Source organism: Carcharodon carcharias, chromosome 31 (assembly GCF_017639515.1).
Source record: "Carcharodon carcharias isolate sCarCar2 chromosome 31, sCarCar2.pri, whole genome shotgun sequence".
Lineage (NCBI taxonomy): Eukaryota > Metazoa > Chordata > Chondrichthyes > Lamniformes > Lamnidae > Carcharodon > Carcharodon carcharias.
In genome coordinates this window covers 10166103-10188715 of record NC_054497.1, presented here as the reverse complement: position 1 = coordinate 10188715, position 22613 = coordinate 10166103, and the positions used below count along the sequence as shown (strand labels likewise).

The following is a 22613-nucleotide window of genomic DNA, read 5'->3' as shown; positions in this document are numbered from 1 at the left end:
GGAAATAGATGGAAAAAGAAAAATCTATATAAATTATTGGAAAAAACAAAAGGAAGGGGGAAGAAACAGAAAGGGAGTGGGGATGGAGGAGGGAGTTCAAGACCTAAAGTTGTTGAATTCAATATTCAGTCCAGAAGGCTGTAAAGTGCCTAGTCGGAAGATGAGGTGCTATTCTTCCAGTTTGCGTTGGGCTTCACTGGAACAATGCAGCAAGCCAAGGACAGACATGTGGGCAAGAGAGCAGGGTGGAGTGTTAAAATGGCAAGCTACAGGGCTAGCTTGTTGAACCAATTGTATTAACTTCAAGTGAGCAGAAAAGCAGTAATGAGAAAATACAAGTTTATGTTTGCGAGTGAACTTTTTAAATATGTAATTTTTTTTAGCAGGATAGGGCTCCCAACTTGTGGATTACCCAAAAGAAAGTTCCGATCTTTTTCTTATTCCACTTTTGTTGTGCTAGGAGCTCTGTGTGCAGGATGAGCAGCAGGGAGAAGATTTCAGTGCAAGATCTGTCAAAGGAGCGCAAGACCTTGGAGTCAATGCCTTTGGATGAGAGCAAGAAAGAGGAATCTAGTAGTTCGAGTTCAGAAACTGAGGAGGCCTCAGAGTCCGACTCTGAATGTGAAACTGGTAAACTCGATTTATATTTTTATTGCAAAAAATCCTGTTTCCTGGCAGCTTTTTTTAAAATGAAGGTTAGAAAGATATGATAATGCATTTTTTAAAATATCAAAATAGTGAAAATTACTTGGATATAATCAACCTGTTTAATATAATTGGCAATATGCCTGTCTCAATTAAATGAGAATAAAACAGAATGGGGTCTATCTAATCGTCACCGTTTAGTACGTAGGGCAAACCGAAAGCTTGGCTAATGGGTTTTTTTGTTCTAGAAATGTTCTGCCACATTGTTTTGTCTGCTGATCAGGATTTATTTTCATTCTGTGCAGAGAAGAATAGGAAACCCACACTCAATAATGATACCAATAACTTAAATGGCACTGAAATTATTCCTCTAGCACCTCCTGTCACACTCGCACCGTCAAACCTAAAGGTAAGAGCATTGAAAGTTATGGCTTCAGCAAAATGATAACTATGATTCTATATTGTGCTCGGAGGCCTGAGTTCCAACAGCTGAATTGGAATTTTTAAAAGACTGTTGTTGATGGACAACAGAGATTTTGGTGGGCTCAGCTCAATGGAGGGTGGAAGATGAAAGGTGATCAGGGGAGCATTGGACTAAAATAGACTGGAACTAAAGAAAGCATGGATGACCATGGGTTTCGGTAGCAGATGAACTGATGGGGAGGGTGATGGGGAGGGTTGTGGTTTATGAAGGTGGAAGTTGGTATTGTTTATGATGGAGAGAATATGGTGCCTGAAGCTGAGCTTGGAATCAAATTGGATGTCAAAGGTTGCAAACTAGTGCAGCCCGAGATAATGAAACAGGATGGGTTTGGAATTGCTGTTGAGGGAATGGAGTTTGTAGCAGGAGTCACCAAAGTCAGTGGCTTTGGTTGTTCCGTAGGCTAACAACACACGATGGTGAGGCAGACCTGGATGATGTCAGTGTATGTATGAAACCTAATGAAGATAAAGGAGTTGGGTTATCTTTGTATTGAATGGATGATCCTGGAGGAGCGGTGAGTAATTTTGGCAGCACAGACAGGGCCTAATAGTGCTTGATGTGGTCAAGCCAGGTTTGGCAATGAATGGCTGAACCATTTGTGGCCACATATATTCAAATCTGCACTTAAGGCAGAGCTAAAAGGAATTGACCAAGGGTGGGAGAGAGCAAGAGAGTTTTACTGGAGACATGGGATTCAAAAATGCAAATCAGAGAGGGTGTTAGAGCATCAAAATCCTGCATGTGGCAGCTCTTCTGTAGTATTATCTGAATACAATGAGAAAGTATACTTGAGCCAGGAGGTGAAATACAATAACTGAGTCACTGATGCATTGTTTGGTTTGGAATATTTTGCGTTTGCTGCAGAGTATGATGTGTTTTAAAAGATTACAGAAAGTTGTATGTGCCCGCAGTCACTTTTGAAAGCCTAAACTAATTTTGTGTTCACGCGTGAGCTTGTGTGTGTCTGCCTATCTGTTATGTTTCTATATGAAGAGGGTAGGATGCAATTAATAAAGGCAGCTCAAACGCAGTGCTGTTGAAATTTCTGTACAGGCAGGAAAGTGAATTTGAAGAAGGCGGATGCAAGGAACAGGAAATATTGCAGGAAGTATCAGTGTTTATTTGGCAGGTCAGAACTCTGAATAAAACCCCATTAGCGTCACTAATGTGTGAGGTTGGAGGTTGGTAAAGGATGAGACGTTAGTGGATATCAATAATATAATGCACTTCTAATGTCTTTGTAGCTCAGGTAGTGGGTGCAGACACATGGAACATAGCATTTGACTGACCTAAATGTGAAATGTTTTGTCGGCTAAAACCGTTTCAGTTATTTATAGTCCTGTAATTTGCATTTTGCAACTGCAAACACTCAGCTTGATCATAGCATGGTTGCATTCACAGTACATTGCTCAATTTTCAATTGTGACCTTGTTTTGCACTGTTTGGCTGTTAACATGGAGGACTTCAACTTGCTTTACTTTGGAGAACTGCTTGGGGAAGTGGCGGGTGCACTATTTAGCTACAGCTATGTGAACACAGTTTATTGCCTCCAATGCTTCATTTGATTTTAACCCAACTTCCATGTCTTGCCGTCACGAGGTATTGTTGCTTTTGAAAGTAGGCTTAGAGACTCGTCAATGTTCAACATCAACTCAATGGCTTCAGCTTTAGGCGTAACGCTTGGATTTTCACTATTTACTGTTCTGGCCTCCTCAAAAACAGGCAATTTACTCCATTGTAAATGAAACAGTTGGCCAAGAATTGGAGTGTATAGGGATTGGCAATACCTACAGCCTTAATTACGTTCTGAGAAAAAGAAATGAAAAAACGTGCACTGGTACTTTAAAATTTTCTTGATTTGTGGGCCAGCATGCCACCTGTATAAGGTTACATCGATGCAAACCAGCAATTTGTGGATATATTATTACTACTGATGTAAGGAAAAGTTTGTCTGTACTGTACTCCTAATGCTTTGATAAATGAGCTATTGTCCCAAATGCAGCACTGAAAGCTTAATATCGAAACAAGTGTTGCCAGTATTGTGGTCCTGATTACCTAATGTAATAATAGGAGTAGACCATATAACCTCTTGAGCTTGCCCAATATTCAATAACATCATGGCTGATCTTTACCTCAAACCCACTTTCTCAACCTATCCCAATATCGCTTGCTTTTTTTTCCCCCTTATCGTTCAAAAATAAATCTATATCAGTCTTGAATATACTCAATGACTGAGCACCCACACCCCCTCTGGGTAGAAAATTCATAACCCTCTGAGTGACAAAATTCTCTTGGTCTCAGGATAAGGACTGAGTCGATGACTCCTTGTTCTAAACCAGGACTTCCCAAACTGTGGGTCACGATCCCCAGTGGGATCGTGAGATGTGATTTTGGGGACGTGAGCTTCAAAGCAGCAGTGGCTGCTGTGGAGCTCAGACTGAGTGTTAACAACTGTGAGGCCCCTTTAAATCCTCACATACTTTTCTAATGGTGGATGTGGCCTAACGAACGATCTTTGAGGCCTAATTGTTGCTGTTTAAAATAAAAGCCCGTGTTTTAAAACCTGCAGTTTAAACACTTGGTGCCACAACCTCACTCCCCTTTTCCCCCACTCAACAGCTGAAGGCCAATCCTCCAGCTCAACAACTCTTGGACCCCGCCCTGCCCCCCCCCCCCCCCCCCCCCCCCAACCCACCCACCCACCCACCCACCCAAATTTTCACTCTGGGGTCATGCAAAAGTCTAGGACATTGAAATGGGTCACACCAGGATGAAGTTTGGGAAACACTGTCCTAGACTCTTCGGCCAGGAGAAATAGCAAGTAACAAAGGTGAATTCAATCCTGTCTAGTTCAGTCCCACACTACTATTTGCAAACACCCATTCTCCAAGCAAGAATCTAAATCCGTGCCGGGGTAGGGGGGTATATCCACCAAAGGTATAATTAAATTTAGGTGTTCCGCAAATGCTTTACTTTCTCCCTTTCCCTGCAGTGCACTGGCTCATCTACAAAGGCAACTGTCAAGCAAGAAGCCCCTCCTGCAGCTTGGCGCACTGGACTTCGGAAAACCGGCAGCTACGTTGCATTGCACGATGCACAGGGCCCAACTGAGAAGACTCCAGTGGGCAGTATCAAACGCTCTGCTTCCTCCCCACGTCTAGGCTCGGTTGAGAAGGTTAGTAGAGTTCACCATTGGCTCGCTGTTCTGAAACGAAGGATCATTATTTGTGTGATTATTTATATGAAGCATACGGGTTTCCCTTGCATTTTAGGAATCTGTATGAACAATTGGCCTATAAACCAATCAGTGAATTTATTGATTGTGTGAAGACCTGTTCGGTTCAGCAAACAGTAAATACAAATTTTTACTGTTCCTTGAAATATTAAAATAACAAAACTGTTTTGCCTACTAAACCCACAGCTAACTTCCTGAATGGCTGGTTGTATGCACTTGTGGAGCCACCTTTGTACAGCCTTATATTGGTTGATGTAATACAGTCAAGGTATATAGTTCCACATTTCTTTGAAGACATCCTAAAATATAGGGAATTTAAAACTGTTATACTATATATAGGGAGTGAATTATTCAAAGGACAGGATTCACAAGATACTTTGTCAAGCTCCATAAGAACTTTATATGTTTTAATGAGATCACCTCTCATTCTTCTAAACTCCAGCAAACATCGGTCTAGTCTACTTGATCCCTCCTCATAGGGCAACCCCCTCATTCCACGAATCAGTTTGGTGAGCATTCATTGCACTCCCTCCTTCCTGAGATGATAAGATCAAAACTACACAGTATGCCAGGTGTGCCCGCACCAAGGCCCTATGCACTTACAGTAAGACCTCTTTACTCTTTCATGCTCCAATCATTTTTGTAATAAAGCCCAACATACCATTTGCTTTCTTAATTGCTTACTGTATCTGCATGTTAACTTCAAGATTTATGTACATGGACCCCAGGTGCCTCTGAATTTCAACATTTCCCAATGTCCCAAAAGTGTTTAAAAAAAAAAACTCCCTGTTTTTACTACCAATGTGGATATTTTTCTACCAAAGTGGATGGCTTTGGTTTTTTCCCACTCATTTAACCTTTGTAAATCCCTATTGCAGGTATCAAGGATGATGGTAGAATTATGATGTAATACTGGTCAGAGAAAGACTGGTCAGGTTAGCTCTATTTGAAAAAGGGGGTGACCTGATAGAGGTATTGAAAATTATGAAAGGTTTTGATAGAATAATCACTTATAGGAGGAACAAAACCGCAAGACATCAATGAAATACAGTTACCAAAAAGTCAGGTGGAACATTCAAAGGAAACTTCTTTACCCAGAGAGGTGAGAATGTGGAACTTGCTATCACATGAAGTAGTTGAGACAAATGATTTAGATGTTTTTTAAGGGTTAGCTAGATAGGTATATGAGGGAGAAAGAGATGGAGGGTTATGTTGGAGAGGTTATGCCTCGAGAAACATAAACACCAACATGCACTAATTAGACAGAATGGCTTGTCCTGTGTACATACTCCTCCCTGAAATCTTTTGGCAACAGCTTCCCTTTCAATGCTTTCAATTAATTAAAATGGCATAACTTCTTGAGAAACTCCTGTTCAACTATTTTGATCAATATGTGATTGCAGTACTGTGCAGGCAACAGTATTGAACAGAATAACACTAATTGCTGTGCATTTAGCAGGCAGTGGCATTTTCCTCATAACAAATATTTTGAAGTGTATATTGATGCCAATGACATATGAGACTGGGATGTGTATGTTCTGTAGCATGCAGAAACAACCAGCAGAAATGCAGCCATCTGAGAGGGCAGACTGGAGGAGTGGGAGAAAGAGATGCCAAACACTTGAGGCCAGAACAACATAACATAACAAGTAGGAACAGGGGTAGGCTATTCAGCCCCTCAAGCCTGCTCTGCCATTCAATAAAATCATGGTTGATCATCTTGTTTTGATTTCCACATTCCCATCTACCCCTGATAACCTTAGATTCTTGTTAGGCAAGGGAATCATCTACCTCTGCCTTAAAAATATTCAATGACCCTGCTTCCACCATCTTCTGAGGCAGAGAGTTCCAAAGTTGCACAACACTCAGAGAAAACGTTTTTTTCTCATCTCTGTCCTAAAAGGGTGACCCCTAATTTTAAAACAGTGCCCCCTAGTTCTGGACTCTCTCACAAGAAGAAACATCCTTTTGACATCTACCTTGTCAAGGCTGTTCACGATCTTGTATACTTCAATCAAATCACCCCTCACTCTTCCAAACTCCAGTACACAAGCGCAGCCTATCCACCTTTCCTCATAGGACAACCCACTCATTCCAGGCATCAATCTAGTAAACCTCCTCTGAACCGCCTCCATTGCATTTACAACCTTGCTTAAACAAGGAGACCAAAACTGTACACAGTATTCGAGGTGCGGTCTCACCAATGCCCTGTATAACTGAAGCATAACATCCTTACTTTTATAAAAACAAAAAAACTGCGGATGCTGGAAATCCAAAACAAAAACAGAATTACCTGGAAAAACTCAGCAGGTCTGGCAGCATCGGCGGAGAAGAAAAGAGTTGACGTTTCGGGTCCTCATGACCCTTCGACAGAACTTTTCAGTGGTGGGGTCATGGTCCAGGGAGAGGTAGGAGGAAGTGTCTGCGAGTTGTTTTCAGTGGTGGGGTCATGGTCCAGGGAGTTCTGTCGAAGGGTCATGAGGACTCGAAACGTCAACTCTTTTCTTCTCCGCCGATGCTGCCAGACCTGCTGAGTTTTTCCAGGTAATTCTGTTTTTATCCTTACTTTTATGTTCGTTTCCTCTCGTAATAAAGGGTAGCATTCCATTAGCCTTCTCAATTACTTGCTGTACCTGCACCCTAACTTTTTGTGACTCATGTACTAGAACACTTAGATACCTCTGCACCTCAGAATTATGCAGCCATTCTCCATTTAAGTAATACTCTACTCTTGTTCTTCCTGCCCAAGTGAGCAACTTCACAGTTGCCAGATCTTTGCACGTTCACTCAACCTTTCTATATCCATCTACATTCTCCTCATGTCCTCTTCACAACATACTTTCCTACCTATCTTTGTGCCATCTGCAAATTTAGCTACCATGTCTTCACTCCTGTCATCTAAGTCATTGATGTAAATCGTAAAAAGTTGAGGCCACAGCACAGACCCTTGTCGGACTCCACTCGTTACATCCTGTCAATCAGAAAAGGACGCATTTATGCATACTCTCTGCTTTCTGCCAGCCAGCCAATCTGCTATCTATGCTAATATCTTAACCCCTACACCATGCGCTTTTATTTTCCGAAACAACCTTTTGATGTGGCACCTTATAAAATGCCTTCTGAAAATCCAAGTACAGTACATCTATAGGCTCCCCTTTATCCACTGCACACGTTACTCCTTCAAAAATCTCTAGTAAATTGGCTAAACATGATTTTCCTTTCAAAACCAATGCCGACTCTTCCCGATTGCCTTGACCTCTTCTTAGTGCCCAGCTATAACCTCCTTAATGATCAATTCTATCAACTTGCCCATGACAGATGTCAAGCTAACTAGCCTATTATGGTTTCCTGTTTTCTGTCTCCCTCCCTTCTTGAATAGGGGGGTTATATTTGCTACTTTCCAGTCTGATGGAACCTTTCCAGAATCTAATGAATTTTGGAAAATTAACACCAGCACATCAACTACCTCGTTAGCCACCTCTTTTAAGGCCCTAGGATGTAGTCCAAGGGGATCTTGAGACTTGCCAGCCCGCAGCTCCATCAGTTTGCTCAGTACTATTCCCCTAGTGATTTCAATTTCACCAAGTTCCTTTATCCCTTTCACTTTCAGATTTGTAGCTACTATTGGAATGTGTTTTGTATCCTCTAGATAGAAAGAATGCATGTGTCAGCTGGAGTCATTGAGTGAGCAAGGAAACTGATGAGTTAGAAACTGAGCATGTGAAAAGCTGCTTGTAACAATAAGAATCCAAATACCTGCGGGGATTATTTTACTTAACATATGAACCAGGAGAAGGTGTAGGCCATTCGGCCCTTCAAGCCTACTCTGCCATTCAGTAAGATCATGGTTGATCTGATTGTAACCTTCCACCTACCCCTGATAATCTTTCACTGCCTTATTAATCAAGAATCTATCTAGCTCTGCCTTAAAAATGTTCAAAGACTCACCTTCCACTGCTTTTGTGGAAGAGAGTTCCAAAGACTCGCGACCCTCAGAAAAAAAATTGTCCTCATCTCTGTCTTAAATGAGCTTCCCCTTATTTTTAAACTGTGACCCCCCTGGCTCAAGATTCTCCTACAAGAGGAAACATCCTCTCCACATCCACTCTGTGAAGACCTCTCAGGATCTTAAAGGGTTTGATCAAATCACCTCTTATTCTTCTAAGTTCCAGTGGATACAAGCCTAACCTGGCCAACCTTTTCTCTTAAGGCAGCCTGCCCATTCCTGGTATTAGTCTAGTAAACCTCCTCTGAATTGCTGCTAACGCATTTACATCTTTCCTTAAATAAGGAGACCAATACTGCACAAGGTACTCCAGGTGTGGTCTCACCAGTGCCCTGTCCAGCTGAAGCATAACCTCCCTACTTTTGTACTCAATTCTATTAGTTTTCCTAATTACTTGCTGTACCTGCCTTTTGTGATTCATGTACTCGGACACCCAGATCCCTTTGAATCTCCGAGCTCTGCAATCTTGCACCATTTAGATAATATGCTTCTTTTTTACTTTTCCTGCCAAAATGGACAATTTCACATTTGCCCACATTATACTCCATTTGCCAGATCTTTGCCCACTCGTTTACCTATCTGTGTCACTTTGTAGCATCTTCTTCATACTTACTTGCCTAACTATCTTCAATTCTCAGCAAATTTAGCAGCCATTCCTTCTGCCCCTTCATCCAAGTCTTTTATATAAATTGTAAAAAGTTGAGGCCCCAACACTGATCCCTGTGGCACACCACTTGTTACATCCCACCAACCAGAAAAATACCAATTTATGTCACTCTGTTTCCTGTGAGCTAACCAATCTTCTATCCACATCCATACATTACTCCCTACACCATGAGCTTTTATTTTCCGAAATAACCTTATCAAATGCCTTCTGGAAATCCAAGCACAGTACATCCACCGGTTCCCCTTTATCCACAACACATGTGACTCCTTCAAAGAACATCAATAAATTGGTTAAACATGATTTCCCTTTTACAAAACCATGTTGATTCTGCCTGATTGCCATAAACTTTTCTAAGTGTCTTGCTACAATATCTTTAATAATAGGTTCTAACATTTTCCCTTTAACAGATGTTAAGCTAACTGGCCTGTAGTTTCCTGCTCTGTCTCCCTTTTTGAATAAAGGAGTTACATTTGCTGTTTTTCACATTTGCTGTTTTCCAATCTAATGGAACCTTCCCAGAATCTAGGGAATTTTGGAAAATTAAAACCAGTGCATCAACTATCTCATTGGCCACTTCTTTCAAGACCCTAGGATGAAGTCCGTCAGGACCTGTGGATTTGTCAGCCTGCAGCCCCAACAGTTTTCTCAAGACTACTTCTCTGGCGATTGTGATTTTCCTGAGTACCTCCTTCCCTTCTACTTCCTGTGTTACAGCTACTTATGGGATGTTACTCGTATCCTGTATAATGAACACCAATGCAAAATACCTCTTCAATACATTTGCCATCTCCTTACTTTCCATTATTAATTCCGCAGACTCTCTTACTATAGGACCATCGCTCTCTTTGTTAACTTTTTTTGTTTAACTATCAACAGAAACTCTTGCTATCCGACTTTATATTTCCATCTAGCTTTTTCTCGTACTTTAATTTTTCTCTCCTTATTCGTCTTTTTACCATTCTTTTCTGTTCTTTACATTCTGCCCAATCTTCTGACCTGCCACCCACCTTTGCGCAATTATATGCTTTTTTTTTTCAAGCTTGATATACTGTCTTTAACTTTTTTAGTTAACTATGGATGGTGGGCCCTCCCCTTGGAATTTTTCTTTCTCATTAGAATGTATCTATTCTGTGCATTCTGAAATATCCCTTTAAAAGTCTGCCACTGCATTTCCATGGACCTATCCCCTAACCTCATTTGCCAGTTCACTCTAGATAGCTCTGCTTTCATGCCCTCATAAGTGCTTCATTTGAGCTTAAAATACTGGTCTTGGATCCATCTCTTCTCTCCCACAAACTGAATACAAAATTCTGCTGCTACCTAGGGGTGCCTTCACTATGGGGTTATCAACTAATCCCGTCTCGTTGCACAATACCAGGTCTAGTATAGCCTGCTCTCTGGCTCCAGAACATGCTGTTCCAAGAAACTATCCTGAAAACATTCTATGAACTACTCATCTGGGCTACCTATGCCCATCTGCTTTCTCCAGTCTACCTGTAGATTAAAATCCCCCATGATTATCACTGTACCTTTCTGACAAGTTCCTTTGTACTCTGCCCTACCATGCAGTTACAATTAGGGAGCCTGTACACTACACTCACAAGTGACTTTTTGCCTTTATTGTTTCTCATCTCAAACAAAACTGCTTCTACGTTCTAGCTTCCTGAGCTTGGGTCAGCCTTCTCTAATATGCCAATATCATCATTTATTAACAGAGCCAGCCCTCTACCTTCCCTAGCTTCCTGTCCTTCTTAATTATCTCACACCCTTCGACATTCAGGTCCAATCTGTCATCCTGCAGCCTTGTCTCTGTAATGGCTATTAGATCGTACTTAATTATTTCTATTTGCTCCATCAGTTCATCTGTTTTATTTGGAATGCTACATTCACTTGGATACAGAGCCTTTAATGTTGTCTTTTTATTATTTTTGTAATGTCTGGCCTTATCTGCTGATTTCCTCTTAGATTTGTACCCTCTCTGTCCCTTCCTGTCATGTTCAGTTTATCATTTACCATATTAGTACCTTTCTTGCCTTGGCTCTACTCTTTGATTTAGCACATCTTCCCAAATTTGATCCCTTGCCCCCACTATTTAATTTAAAGCCCTCTACACTTCCCTAGTTTTGTGGCTAGCTACAATATCAGTCCCAGCATAGTTCAGGTGTAGACCATCCCATCGGTACAGCCCCCACTTTCCCCAGTATTGGTGCTAATGCCCCACAAACTGGAACCCACTTCTCCCACACCAGTCTTTGAGCCACGCATTCATTTCACTAACCTTATTTGTTCTATGCCAATTTGCACATAGCTTGGGTAGTGATCCAGAGATCATTACCTTTGAGGTTCTGCTTAATTTAGTTGCCCAACTCCTCATACTGCCTATGCAGAACCTCCTTCCTTGTATTGCCTATGTTGTTGGCACCTACATGGACCACGACAACTGGATCCACCCCCTCCCACTGCAATTTCCTCTCCATCCCTGAGCAAATGTCCCGAACCCTGGCACCAGGCAGGCAACACAACCGCCTGGACTCTCGCTCTTTGCTGCAGAGAACAGTGTCAATCCCCCCTCACTATACTGTCCCCTACTACCACTACATTCCTTTTTGCTCCCCCTACTTAAATGGCTTCCTGTACCACGGTGCCACGGTCAGTCAGCTCAACTATCTTGCAGCCCCCCACTCCCACCCAAACAAGCTGAGAGAACTTCAGGGCTGTTAGACAATTGCAGAGGCTGACACTTCTGCAGTCCTGCCTTCTGGGTCATCTTATCTGCCTCATTCACAGTCACAACCTCCTTTCCCTGGCCACTTTCCAAATCAGAAAACCCTATCCTAAGGGGTGTGACAGCCTCCTGGTACAAAGTGTCCAGGTAACTCTCTCCCTCCCTGATGTGAGTGTCCTCAGCTCAGCCTCCAGCTCAATGACTCTGAGCCAAAGCTCCTCATGGCGCAGGCACTCACTGCAGTTGTGTTTGCCCTGGATCACACTGGCATCCAGGAGTCCCACATGCTGCAGCCATAACACACCACCTGTCCTGCCATCTTTATGTGCTTTAATTAATTACTTAATTATTTTATTTGATTGTTTATTTTCTTTTATGTAATTTATAAACCTTACCACAAATTCCTGTACTGTTTTGAACCTTAGGAATAGAGTAGACTTATCCACTTACTAGATACCAAACAACTAGCATCTTCCCCTGTAGTTGAGCAAGAACCAATCCCTACAAGATGGAAAAAAAAATTAGAAAAAAAGCCCACAGGCGGAACTGCATCTTCTTTCCCCATCGTGGTAGACCATTACACAGTCAGTATTGTAATCTGATTGTGGTGGCTGGTTTTAGATATTGGTACTGTTGGTAAAGGAGGATGTGGTTTTGGGAGACGGGTGGGCATGAGCAGCAGATGGATTACTGGCTGTCACTGGAACGCAGAAAGAGGAACCATGAGTGATCAAGAATAAAGAGAGGTTGACAAATACAATGAAGAATGGTCTTGAGATTATTTTGAATAACGAAAAGAGAATACTAAAACTGGCTTTGGTGTTTTGAACAAATATAGATAGATTACCTATAGTTGACCATAAAAAAGGGGAGGTGGTGGCATAGTGGACTAGCATTCCAGAGACCCAGGTAATGCTCTGTGGACCCCAGTTTGAATCCCATCACGGCAGATGATGAAATTTGAATTCATTAAAAATCTGGAATTATAAGTCTGATGATGACCATGAAGCCATTGCTGATTGTTGCAAAAACCCATCTGGTTCACTAATGTCCTTTAGGGAAGGAAATCTGTCACCCTCACCTGGTCTAATCTACATGTGACTCCAGGTCCACAGCAATGTGGGTGACTCTTAATTAGGGATGGGCAATAAATGCTGGCCTAGGCAGCGACACCCACATCCCATGAACGAATAAAAAAAAACAACAAACTAACATTCCTAAGGTTAACAGCAAAAAGTTTTGAGTGTTTTTGTGCATCCCAATTGGCCTGAATCATCAACCTAAAAGCTGCTTTGAGATTTGGTGTTCTATGGCTTAAATTAGCTTCCAAAATATAATAAATCCAATAAGGAAGTCAGGAAGAGAAACTTCTTTGCCCAAAAAGTGTTGAGAATGCAGAAGTCTAGCATCCCTGATTTTATTCACTACACCACTGGTGGCCATGCTTTCAGATGCCTTGGCACTAAGTTCTGGAATTCCCTCCCCAAACCTCTCTGCCTCCACCCCTCTCCTTGAAAATCCTCCTTCAAACCTGTGTCTTTGATTAAACATTTGGGCCTCTGTCCAGATATCTCCTTCTATGGCTCAGTGTCAAAATGTTATTGATGCTCTTCTTAAGGGCTTTGAGACATTTTGCTATGTTAGAAGTATTACATAAATGCAACTGGTTTATATTAGTGCAGCTCCTCCAGTGTTGCTTGTATCTGGAGCACCATTGTGACATCACGCTGTTAATCTTGTTCTATAATTTTAAAGTCACTGCTTTGTTACACCCGCTAAGGAATTGTCATCATCGGCACAATCAGCTTATTGCAGCTTGCTTCTGGATTCTTGGGACCCTGGAGTTCTTGTTGTAACCACTTGTACAATCCTGCCTCCCGCCTAGAAGAACCCATTGGGAGGAAGCCAGTCGTTTTCACAAAGGCTGTTTGGGAAGAAATCACTGACAAAGTGTGACTACTCATATGCAGCATTTTTCTTTTCCAATTCTGCAGGACAAAGAAGTACGTGAGACCCGCCTAGCCAGAGTGCCTCCGACTCCAGTCGGAAGAACGTTCAGTGTGCCTGAGACTTCTGTTGAACATGCAGTAAGGTGAGTTTGGGGTTGGAGCAAATCAGTTCTGTGATGATATGATCCTTATTTTGGAATAGCTACCTGGAGCAAAGTCCCTCTTCTTTTGTAGTTCTGGAACATGCGTTTAACGTTGCACAAGGTGACCCAGTTTCATAATTTAAAAATTCTTCTCTCGTCCGCCCCTTTTCACACCAAAACGGGTCAGTGAGGCCCAGGCTGGTGTGAATGCTCCACACAGGCTTCCTTTCGCCAGTCTTCATCGTGCATTATCAGTACATCTTCTACTCTTTCCTCCCTCCTGTTTTTGTCTAGCTGCACCTTAAAATATGTCAAAGCTGGTCACTATAATCGCCCCATGTGTTTTTTTGAGTTTCAAATTTTAATCACTCCATGGGTAAAGATGTTTCTCATGAATTCCCTATTGGATTTATTTGCGAACTGTTTTTGTTGGAACAGCAGTAGCATTTCCCTTCATGTCCCTTATAATAAAAAGTGAATTTCAGTTTGTTCCCAAAATATGCATTGAAATATTTTTGTGAAGATCTTTCTTTCTCTGTTGATCTGAAAATGAAGTGGCATCAAACCTCTTGAAATTATCCTCTGCTTCAATTTTAACATAAAGAGCACCACCAGGTTTTGAAATGCTAGCTATTCTCACTGACGTTAGGTTATGGAAATCTTTTGAGTGTGCTTGCTGTACATTTACACCAGCTCAGCGCACACTCTGTTTAGAGACCATGGCAATGAACGTATTTTCCACACTGATCCAACATGAATTATATCAGTGGTCCTGCACCATTCCGCTCTTGAGTAAGTAAAGAACTTTTGGCTGATTTGATTGTATTCTGTGCATTTTCTGTAACTTACTTGTAGATTAGTGGAGCTCCTGTTGAGTTGAATTTAGCTTCATAACTAGCCATGCATAGTGAGATTTGAATTCCAATCTTTTCGATTGAATCCTGTATCGTTTATACTACCATACCTATGTCACGCTCATACTAAGTCAGAATTTACTTTGCTTGATGAAGAAAATGTATTCTGCTGCCACAGTGAAACTGTGGGTAACTGTCCCTTAAGGCAGTCAAGGTCCTTAAGTCCCTTAAGTCCTTAAGACCTTAAGTCCCTTAAGGTCTAACTACTATGTGCACACATCCGACAAAAGAAAGGGGGACATGAGCAGTAGGGGCTATATAACATATCCTTGTTCGTAAGAACTGAAAGATGGGAAATTAAAAAGATCTGTTTCTTATATATTTTCTTTTTTCATTTCTTTTACTGAACTGTTTCATTGTTGTCTGCCTCAAGCTCTGCATACCAACAGGGTAGAGAACCCAGCTCCCAGATGCCAAAGGATGTTACAGGCACTTATCAAGGTGGTACCACTGCCCTGACAAGCATCACAGACATTAAAGAGAGGCGTCGGTAAGTTAGCTTTTGACACAAACAGAGATACAGGCAAGATCAAAATAGAAAGAACATAACATAAGAAATAGGAACAGGAGTAGACCAATCAGCCCCTCGAGCCTGCTCCACCATTAACTACGATCATGGCTGATCACCTTGTGTTTCCCATCTAACCCCGATAACCTTTGACTCCCTTGCCTAACAAGAATCTATCTGCCTCTGCCTTAAAAATATTCAATGACCCCGCCTCCACCATCTTCTGAGGCAGAGAGTTCCAAAGTCGCACATCCCCCTGAGAGAAAACATTTCTCCTCATCTCTGTCCTAAAAGGGCAACCCCTAATCTTAAAACAGTGCCCCCTAGTTCTGGACTCACACAAGAGGAAACATCCTTTCGAAGTCTACGTTCTTAAGGCTGTTCAAGATCTTTTTTACTTCAATCAGATCACCCCCTCACCCTTCAAAACTCCAGTGGTAACAAGCCCAGCCTGTCCAACCTTTCCTTATAAGACAACCCACTCATTCCAGGTATCAGTCTAGTAAACCTCCTTTGAATCACCTCCAATGCATTTACATCCTTCTTTAAATAAGGAGACCAAAACTGCACACAGTCTTCAAGGTGAGGTCTCACCAATTCCCTGTATAACTGAAGCATATCATCCTTACTTTTATGTTCAATCCCACTTGTTATAAAGGATAGTATTCCATTAGCTGCCATAACTGCTTGCTGTACCTGCACACTAGCTTTTTGTGACCCATGTACTAGAATACCTAGATACCTCTGCACCTCAGAATTATGCAGCCGTTCTCCATTTAAGTAGTACCTTGCTTTTTTTGTTCTTCTTGCCAAAGTGAACAACTTCACATTTTCCCATATTAAACTCCATTTGCGAGATCTTTGCCTGCTCACTCAACCTGTCTATATCCATCTGCAATCTCCTCATGTCCTCTTCACAACATACTTTCCTACCTATCTTTGTGTCATCTGCAAATTTAGCTACCATGTCTTCACTCCCCTCATCTAAGTCATTGATGTAAATTGTAAAAAGTACAGAGCCCTGTGGGACTCCATTCATCACATCCTGCCATTCAGAAAAAGATCCATTTATGCATCCTCTCTGCTTTCTGCCAGCCAGCCAATCTTCCATTCATGCTAATATATTGCCCCCTACACCATGTGCTTTTATTTTCCGTAGTAACCTTTGATGTGGCATCTTATCAGATGCTTTCTGGAAATCCAAGGACAGTACGTCTATAGGCTCCCCTTTATCCACTGCGCCTGTTACTCCTTCAAAAAAAAACTCCAATAAATTGGCTAAACATGATTTTTCTTTCACAAAACCATGCTGACTCTTCCCGATTGCCTTGAACTCTTCTAAGTGCCCAGCTATAACTTCCTTAATGATCATAACTTGCCCACACCAGACGTCAAGCTAACTGACCCATAGTTTCCTGTTTTCTGCCTCCCTCATTTCTTGAATAGAGGGGTTATATTTGCTACTTTCCAGAATCTAGCGAATTTTGGAAAATTAACACCAGCGCATTTGACTATCTCATTAGCCACCTTCCTTAAGACCCTAGGTTGCAGTCCATTGTGACCCGGAGACTTGCCAGCCCACAGCTGCATCAATTTGCTCAGTAACATTTCCCTAATGATTTCAATTTCACCCAAGTTCCTTTCTCCCATTCACCTCCTGATTTGCATCTATTACTGGAATGTTTCTTGTATCCTCTGTTGTGAACACAGAAGCAAAATATTTGTTCATTTCTTCCACTGCTTCCTTATTATCTACTATTAATCCCCCAATGTCTCTCTCTAGAGGATCAACACTCACTTTACTTACTCATTTCCTTTTTAAGTACGTGTAGAAACTCTTGCTATCCGTTTTTATATTTCTAGCTAGCTTCCTCTCATACTCTAATTTCTTTCTCCTGATTAACCTTTTAGCCATTCTTTATATTCTGTCCAATCATCTGTCCTGCCACTCATCTTTGCGGAGTTGTTTTTTTCCTTAAGTTTGATGCTTTCTTTAACTACTTTAATTAACCATCGATGGTGGGCCCTCCCCTTAGAATTTTTCTTTATAGTATGAATGTACTTATTCTGAATACTCTGAAATATCCTCTTAAATATCTGCCATTGCTTCTCTATTGATCCATCCTCTAGCCTAGTTTCCAAGTTCACCTCAGCTAGCTCAGCTTTCATCCCCATGTCGTTGCCCTTATTTCAGTTAAAGATGCTAGTCTTAGACCCACTCTTCTCCCTTTCAAACAGGATGTAAAATTCAATCATATTGCAGCCTTTGCAACCTAGGGGTGCCTTTACTCTGAGGTCATTAATTAATCCTATCACGTTACGCAATACGAAGTCTAATATAACCTGCTCTCTGGTTGGTTCCAGAGCATACTGCTCTAAGAAACTATCTCGAAAGCATTCTAAGAACTCCTCATCCAGGCTACTACTGCCAATCTGATTTTTCGAGTTTATGTGTAGATTAAAATCACCCATGATTATGGCTGTCCCTTTATCACAAGCACACAATATTTTCTCTGGAGTACTTTGTCCTATACTATGGCTACTGTTAGGGAGTTTCTAGATCATTCCCACTAAAGATTATTTTCCCCTACTATTCGTCATCTCCACCCAAACCAATTCTACATCCTGATCTCCTGAACCAAGGTCATCTCTAACTATTGCACCAATGCCCTCTTTGATTAACAGTGCTACCCCTCCACCTTTACCTAGCTTCCTATTCTTCTTGAATGTCATGTACCCCTCAGTATTAAGGACCCAATCTTTGTTGTCCTGCAGCCACAGATGCAGGAAATTTAAACTAAACCAGAAAGCGTCAAACACTCGAGCAGCATTTGTAGAGAGTGAAAAAGTTAACATTTCATTGGAACTGGAAGTTGGAGCAGGGTGGGGGGGCAGGGAAAGAACAAAAAATCCTGCAATGAGGTGAAGGGCAGGAGTGATTGAAAAACAAATAGAATCATGGTTCAAGGCAAAGGAGGTGATATTTGGACAAACATGAAAACTAATAATGATCTAGCGCATGTGGAAGGTTACAGAATGACCAAGGACAAAATGGGAGTGATGGTTAAGATCTAAAGTTGTTAATCTCGGTGTTTAGGCTGGAAGGTTTCAAGTGCCTTGTAGAAAGACAAGTTACTGTTCCGTCTAGTTTGCGTTAAGCTACAGCAGACTAGTGTAGGGGGCTGAGGGCAGCGAGGATGGAGTGGGATGGCAAATTACAGAGGCAATTGACCAGAAACTCAGGATCGTAGGGATGTGAATGGATCTCTGCAGCATTGTATGCATTGAACATTGAAGGATGTGTTGTACCTTTTTTAATATGCTAATTAATCTGTTGGTGAGATGAGCTGTTTCTCTAAGAATTTGTTATTAAGTGAACTCAAAGGACAGTGGTTTTAGTTTGCTGGGAAGCTGTGGGGGACTGCAGTGTGCTTGCTGCAGGAGAGAAATGCACAACGTTTGAAGATCGCATAGCCTCTGCAACAAAATGTGACCTCTGCATGCACAGGTGGCTTGTTTTTAAGCATACAATACCTATTTTGAACAGTAAATTATAATAAAATAATTAACTGTAAAGAAGATAGGTATCATTAGGTACAGCAAAAGACACTGCACAACATAAGGGAGGAGGAGAAATACCTGGACACTTTGTTAAAGAAGACGGTCACATTTCTTAGAATAAAGTCATCTGTTTTGGTCAGCAGTGAGGGACATGAGGACCATGAGTGAGGCAGGGAAAGGGACTGAGCAGACAGTAGTGGAGGAGCATCAGACTTTGCAATTGTCAAAACAGGTTTGAGGTGCTCGCAACCTGTGTAGACAAGGGTGAGGTCTGCAAGGCGGATGAGCAGACTGGCCATAGCACCGTGGTGCAGGAAGCCATTCAAGCGGAGGGAGCAAAAAGGAATGTAGTGGTAGTAGAGGACAATATAGCGAGGGGTGATTGACACTGTTCTCTGCAGCAAAGAGCAAGAGTCTAGAAGGCTGTGTTGCCTGGCCAGTTTCAGAGTTCAGGACATCTGCTTAGGGCTGGAGAAACTTGCAGTGAGACAGGGAGAATCCATTTGTCGTGGTCCAAGTAGGTACCAACAACATAGGACAAGGAAGGAGTTCTGCATGGTCAGTATGAGGAGCTGGGCACCAAATTAAGAAGTGGAATCTCAAAGGTAGTAATCTTTGGATTATTACCTGAGCCATGTGCAAATTGGCATAGGGCAAATAAGATTAAAGAGGTGAATGTGTGGCTTAAAGACTGGTGTGGGAGAAGTTGGGTTCTGGTTCGTGGGGCACTAACACTAGTACTGGGGAAAATTCACCATTCACAACACCTCAGGTACTGAAACAGTCCATGCCCAAATGTACCAAGACCTGAACAATATGCAGGCTTGGACTGACAAGTGGCAAGTAACATTCATACCACACAAGTGCCAGGCAATGACATCTCCAACAAGAGAGAATCTAACTGTTGCCCCATAGCAATGGTAATGCCATTGACTGTTGAAACCGCCCCCCCCCACCACCACCACCACCACCACCACCGCCACTATCAACATATCAACATCCTGTGGGTTACCATTGAGCAGAAACTGAACTAGACTAGCCATATAAATACTGTGTGGCTATAAGAGCAGGTCAGAGGCTAGGAATCATGTGGCAAGTACTCACTACCTGACTCCCCAAAGCCTATCCTACAAGGCACAATTCAGGAGTGTGATGGAATACTCTCCACTTGCCTGGATGAGTGCTCAACAACACTCGAGAAGCTTGACAACATCCAGGCAAAAAAATAGCCCGCTTGATTGGCACCCCATCCACAAACATTCACTGCCTCCACCAGTGATGCACAGTGGCAGCAGTGTGTGCCATCTACAAGATGCACTGCAGGAACTCAGCAAGCCTGCTTTGACAGCACTTTCCAAACCCACTACCACTACCATCTAGAAGGACAAGGACAGCAGACAGATTGGAATACCACCACCTGGAAGTTCCCCTCCAAGCCACATACCATACTGACTTGGAAATATATTGCCATTCTTTCACTGTCACTTAGTCCAAATCCAGGAGCTACCTCCCTAACAGTATTGTTACACCACATGGGCTGCAGTGGTTCAAGAAAGCAGCTCATCACCACCTTCGAGGGCAATTGGGGAAGGGCAATAAATGATGGCCTAGCCAGCGACATTCACATCCTATAAACGATTTTTTTTAAAAAGTGCGGGCTGTACCATTGAGACGGCCTGCACCTCAACCATACTGGGACCAGTTTCTTGCAAGCCGTATAATTAGGGAAGTAGAGAGCTTTAAACTAAATTGTGGGGGAAAGAGATTAAATTTGGGAAGATGTGATAAATCAAAGAGTAGAGACAAGGCAAGTGAGGAAGGTATTAATGTGGGAAATGATAAGCAGACCATGCCAGAAAGGGACAGAGTACAAATCTAAGAGTAAATCAGCAGATAAGACTAGAGGTTACAAAAATAATAAAAGGACAAAACTTAAGGCTGTGTATCTGAATGCATGTAGCATTCAAAACAAAACTGATGAATTGATAGATCGCACTTATTTATCTCAATTTGTACTAATAGCCATTGCAGAGACATGGCTGCAGTGACATGACAGAGACATAAATTTGACCTGAAAGTTGAAGGGTATGTGACATTTAGGAAGGACAGGAAGCTATAAAAGATGGAGGGGTGGATCTGTTAATTAAAGATGATATTAGCACAGTAGAGAGGGATGACTTAAGTTCAGGAAACCAGGATATAGAAGCCTTTTGGGTAGAGATGAGGAACGATAAAAGTACAAAGGCACTTGTGGGAATGGCATACAAGCGGCCTAACAGTAACCACACAGTAGGACTGGGTATCGAAGACGAAATAATGGGAGCTTGTCAAGATATGGCGATTATCATGGGGAATTTTAATCCAAATATAGACTAGAAAAACCAGATGAGGAATTTATAGAATGTTTTTGGGATTGTTTCTTAGAACAGCATGTTTTAGCACTAACCAGCGAACAGACTATATGACACCTGGTATTGACGAAAGAGAGAGGATTTAATTAATGACCTCATAGTGAAGACACTCGTAGGTAGCAGTGATCATATGATTGAATTTTACATTCAGTTTGAGGGAGAGAAGAATGGGTCTAAGACTAATACTTTAAACTTAAATGAGGGGATGAAAACAGAGTTCGACAAAGTGAACTGGCCATTTAGCTTAAGCGATATGTCTATAGAGATGCAGCGGTGGATATTTAAGGAGATATTTCAGAATACGTAGAATAGATACATTCCAATGAGAGAGAAAAGTTCCAATGGGAGGACCCACCATCAGTGGTTAACTAAAAAAGTTAAAGATAGTATCAGACTTAAAGAAAAAGCATATAATTGCAAAAACATGGATGGCAGGTCAGAAGATCTGGCAGAATATAAAGAACAGCAAAGATTAATGAGAAGGGAAAAATTAGAGTACGAGGGAAAGCTAGCTAGAAATATAAAGACAGATTTTCTACAGATATTTAGAAAAGTGTTAACAAATTGAGCTTTAGTCTTGAAAAAAGTGAGTCTGGGAATTAATAATGGAAATTAAGGAGATGGCAGATGAATTGAATCGGTATTTTGTGTCAGTCTTCACCATAGAAGATACAAGTAACATCCCAAGAAATAGCTGTAAATCAGGAATTGGAAGGGAGGGAGGAACTCAAGAAAATTACAATCACCAGGGAAGTTGTACTTAACAAATTGTTGGAACTGTGGGTTGACAAGCCCCCAGGTCCTGATGGACTTCATCCAGAGGGTCTTAAAAGAAGTGGTTAGTGAGATAGGTGATGCGTTGGTTTTAAATTTCCAAAATTCATTAGATTTGGGGAAAGTTCCTTTAGATTGGAAAATAGCGAATGTAACTCCTTTATTCAAAAAGGGAGGGAGACAGAAAGCCAGTTAGCTTAACATCTGTCCCAGGGAAAATGTTAGAAGCTTTTATTAAATACATTATAACAGGGTATTTAGATTCAAGGTAATCAGGCAGAGTCGACATGGTTTTTGTGAAAGAGAAATAATGTTTAACCAATTTATTAGAGTTCTTTGAAGAAGTAACATGTGCTGTGGATAAAGGGGAACCAGTGAATGTACTCAGATTTTCAGAAGGCTTTTTGAATACATCAAAGATTATTGTGGAAAATAAAAGCTCATGATATAGGGGGTAATATATTGGCATGGATAGAAGATTGGTTAGTTAATAGGAAACAGTAGGCATAGATGAGTCATTTTCTGGTTGGCAAGATGTAACGAGTGCTGTGCCACAGGGATCAGTGCTGGGGCCTCAACTCTTTACAATTT

General features: G+C 41.6%; 1 protein-coding gene across 1 annotated transcript in view; it reads left to right on the top strand.

The window, feature by feature from the left end:
- Nucleotides 1–22613, top strand: part of LOC121271618 (protein phosphatase 1 regulatory subunit 12C-like) — a 71996-nt gene that overhangs the window by 24788 nt on the left and 24595 nt on the right. The window contains exons 8-12 of the mRNA XM_041177658.1: nucleotides 461–630; nucleotides 951–1054; nucleotides 4122–4304; nucleotides 13757–13854; nucleotides 15142–15258. Of these exons, the coding sequence (XP_041033592.1) occupies nucleotides 461–630; nucleotides 951–1054; nucleotides 4122–4304; nucleotides 13757–13854; nucleotides 15142–15258 (672 nt within the window). The remainder of the gene's footprint in view (nucleotides 1–460; nucleotides 631–950; nucleotides 1055–4121; nucleotides 4305–13756; nucleotides 13855–15141; nucleotides 15259–22613) is intronic.